This window comes from Exserohilum turcica (assembly GCF_000359705.1).
Source record: "Exserohilum turcica Et28A unplaced genomic scaffold SETTUscaffold_129, whole genome shotgun sequence".
NCBI classification, from domain to species: Eukaryota; Fungi; Ascomycota; class Dothideomycetes; order Pleosporales; family Pleosporaceae; genus Exserohilum; species Exserohilum turcicum.
This window is the reverse complement of record NW_007359947.1, coordinates 1-3,067: the sequence shown is the minus strand read 5'-3', so window position 1 is coordinate 3,067 and position 3,067 is coordinate 1. Positions and strand designations below refer to the sequence as shown.

General features: G+C 42.9%; 1 protein-coding gene across 1 annotated transcript; it reads right to left on the bottom strand.

Annotated features, from left to right (window-relative positions):
* Positions 1-711: 711 nt before the first annotated feature.
* Positions 712-1,252, bottom strand: SETTUDRAFT_169904 (uncharacterized protein; the record flags this gene model as incomplete). Its single annotated transcript, XM_008024662.1, has 2 exons — positions 712-1,002; positions 1,091-1,252. Coding segments are annotated over 2 exons (453 nt in total), but the record flags the coding sequence as incomplete, so codon positions are not given.
* Between the last annotated feature and the right edge of the window lie 1,815 nt (positions 1,253-3,067).

Below are 3,067 nucleotides of genomic sequence, written 5' to 3'. Positions count from 1 at the left end.
AGAATCAAGTTTTATTTACTATTATATAAGTATACTTTACTGGAACTCTACTTCTTTATCACTACTACTAGCCCCCTATAAAATACTTCTTACTATAGTGCTTAAGTAGCTAAAAGTCTTTTTATATAATTATAACTCTCTTTATTTATATAGTGTTAAGTAAGTAGTTTATAACGTTAGTAGCTTTAATGAACATTAGTAATAAATAAACACACTTTTAAAGTAGCTAATTAAGTAGGCCTTAGCTACTGTAAGGGGGCTGCGCTCCGGGGAGCAATCGCGAGGTATACAAGAGGTTGTATTCGATAGAGAGCTATAGAGTCTACTTGCGTGGTGTTTATTTACTTGTCGGAGAAAGGTTGCACCGAGTGTCTGAGCGCGTCGTCTGGGCGCCGCTCAGGCCTCGCACAGATGCCGGGTTGCAGAGTAAGACCTGGCGTCTGCTGCTTGACCGAGATTCCATCGAGGAGCTATCCAAAGGGCGTTCAGCCCGTTACAGGTGGGCGGGGTATTTGGTTTTTTAAGGCGTCTAACTTTCTCTCTTAGTTCTTTAGAGACGTTAGATAGAGAGGAGATTTAGTCTCCTAGAATTATAGAGTTTTTCTTGTTTACTCTGCCATTCTCTGTAAAGTCTCTAAAGACTTCTACAAGGTCTAGTAAACTAGTTTGCCTAGTAGGGTTGTTTTTAGCTAGGTTAGCTGCTTAGATTACTAGGTTTCTAGCAATCTCTAAGGCCTCCTTAATAGAGGTTGCCTTTGGTGTTTTCCCTACTGTAGGGTATCTTGGCACTGCTCCAATAAATGGAGAAAAATTACTCCTTGTCCTAGTATGGGTAGGCCTAGGCGGTTCTTCTAGTTGCCTGTTAGGGCAAGGCGTAGAGGCCTCCTCAGCCATCTCAATTTCTGGATTATTATCTATTAGTCGTTTGCTTGTGCCTCTAAGGTCCTTTAAGGCTAGTCTTTTTTTGTTATTTTTATTGTTTTGATATGTCTGTGTTTCTTGCTAAATTTAAGCTTTAATAAGCTCCTGCGTTCCTATTGGCCCCTCTAGTCTTGGCATTAGAGTCCAAGCTCTATAAGAAAATTCTCACAGGCGTGAGATAACGAAGGAAGGCCTCCTTCTTCTCCCTACTGCGCGCTAGCGCCTTAGCTGCAGGTGTTGAAAGTGCTGTTAGTCGATTCCTCGTGGTCGGTTCTCCTAGATAGCGTGCTTTCCTAGCGGTTTCTAGAAAACTCGAAGTTGGTGGTTGCATAGGTATCTATAGTCTATAAGCGCGACAGCGTTTGCTACATTATTTATAATAAGATCTATAGTAATTAGTAGGGGACGCATATGCTTCTACTAAAACTAATTCTATTCGCTGCGTGTCTGCTGATCCATCTTTAGAGGCTCTAAGCCAAGACTCTAGCTTAGAGCTCTCCTTTTCCTAAGTCGCTATTAGCTAGGTCCTTAGCCTCTTCTAGCTGCTTTTGTTCCTTACTCTTAGGAAGGGCTCTCGCTCTCTTGACCTAAACGTTGTTTAGACAGTTCTTAGCTAGATAACCTAGTTCTCTATAGCTATAACAGTCTAGCGGGGGTTGTTGTAGCTTGCCTCTAGCCTCTTGCGCCTAATTAACCTTTAAAGGCTCCTAGTTTATAACGTCTGGACTAGCTTCGTGTTAAGTGGTTATAGTAGTAGGGCGCTCTACTACTTAGGAGCTTATTGCGCGTAGTTTAACGAGGCCCACCTAGTATAGTTTATAAAGCTCTAGAGGTCCTTAATGCGGCGTTTGTTCTAGTTCTATATTGCCTAGGGTAAGAGTACATTTGCTGCCTTGCCTATACATCTGCTAACCACATACTTGATCTAAGCGATACTTAGAGCGCCTTTGTACTTGTGCTAGAGTTTCGCCTAAGTCTTGTATTAGAAGGCTACGTACTTTGTTCTATCTCTGTTAAATAGTTCTAGGTAAGGAAACTTGTGCTTGCGAGCTGCTAGTTTGGTGGCTGTTATTAGTGGTAGTAGGGGGGTATTAGCTCCTAAGGACGGCTCTAAACGTCCTTTGGCTTAGTTCTTCTCGAGTGCTTCTAGACGACTAGCTATTAGGCTAAGTAGCTACATTATCTATTCTATTATTTAGGCTATAGCGTTCTAATTAGCCTTTAGTAAACCTCCTTGCCTTAGTGAGCCCTTTCCTCCTACAACGGCTAATCGTTTAACAACCGCTTTAATTGTTAGTCTAATTGCTGCCTCATTCTATCTATCCTCTCTAAGCATTTGTGTGATTTCGCGCAGGATTTCTTTGTCTAATACTCCTGCTTAGCTCTTGGCGGTAGCGTACGCCGCTAGCTCTTCTACGTTTAAGTTAGGAGCGTTAGCCTCTATTGTCTAATTCATCTTTAGACGTCTTTTATCTTTGCCTGCTAATGTGCAAAGCTTTTAATTGTTCTTTAATCTACTTGCGCAGTCCTTAACTGCAGCCTACTCCTCGCTAGTGAGGACTAGTAGGGCTTACCTTTAGCTGTACTTCTCTTCTAGCTGGTTCTAAATAGCGTTTAGCTGCTGTTGTGTCGCATCTCTAGGAAGACTTGCGTCTTGCCGTCTCGCTCGTGGGATCTCGTCTCTAATTAAGAGTAATCGCACAGCCTGCACTCTGTCTAATAGAGGATTAATAGGACTTCTTACTATAACGTCCGCTTCTAGCTAACTATACGCTAGGCCTAAGTGGCCTTTAGGTAGTTTATTACGCAACGTTGCGCCTATAGCTTAGCTTTCTAAAACATAGTAGGACTTCCTAGACAGGTCCTAGACGACTAAATTGCCTACTATCTCTCACGGCTGAACTTCCTGCGAAGCTCTTGTAACGGCGCAGGTAAGGCAGGTCGGATCTGTTTCGGTCGTAGGATCACTCAGAGGCATATGGGAGTGCGTGGGATCACAAAGAGCCTAGATTCAACAAGCCACCTATAGGCCTTGTACGAAAGGATATCAAAAGTCTACAGAGCTAGCTACAGGGAGTGTCTCAATATATACCTATCCTAGTCGGGTCCGAATTCGGATCCGACCTCGGGCGAATGGACTGATGAA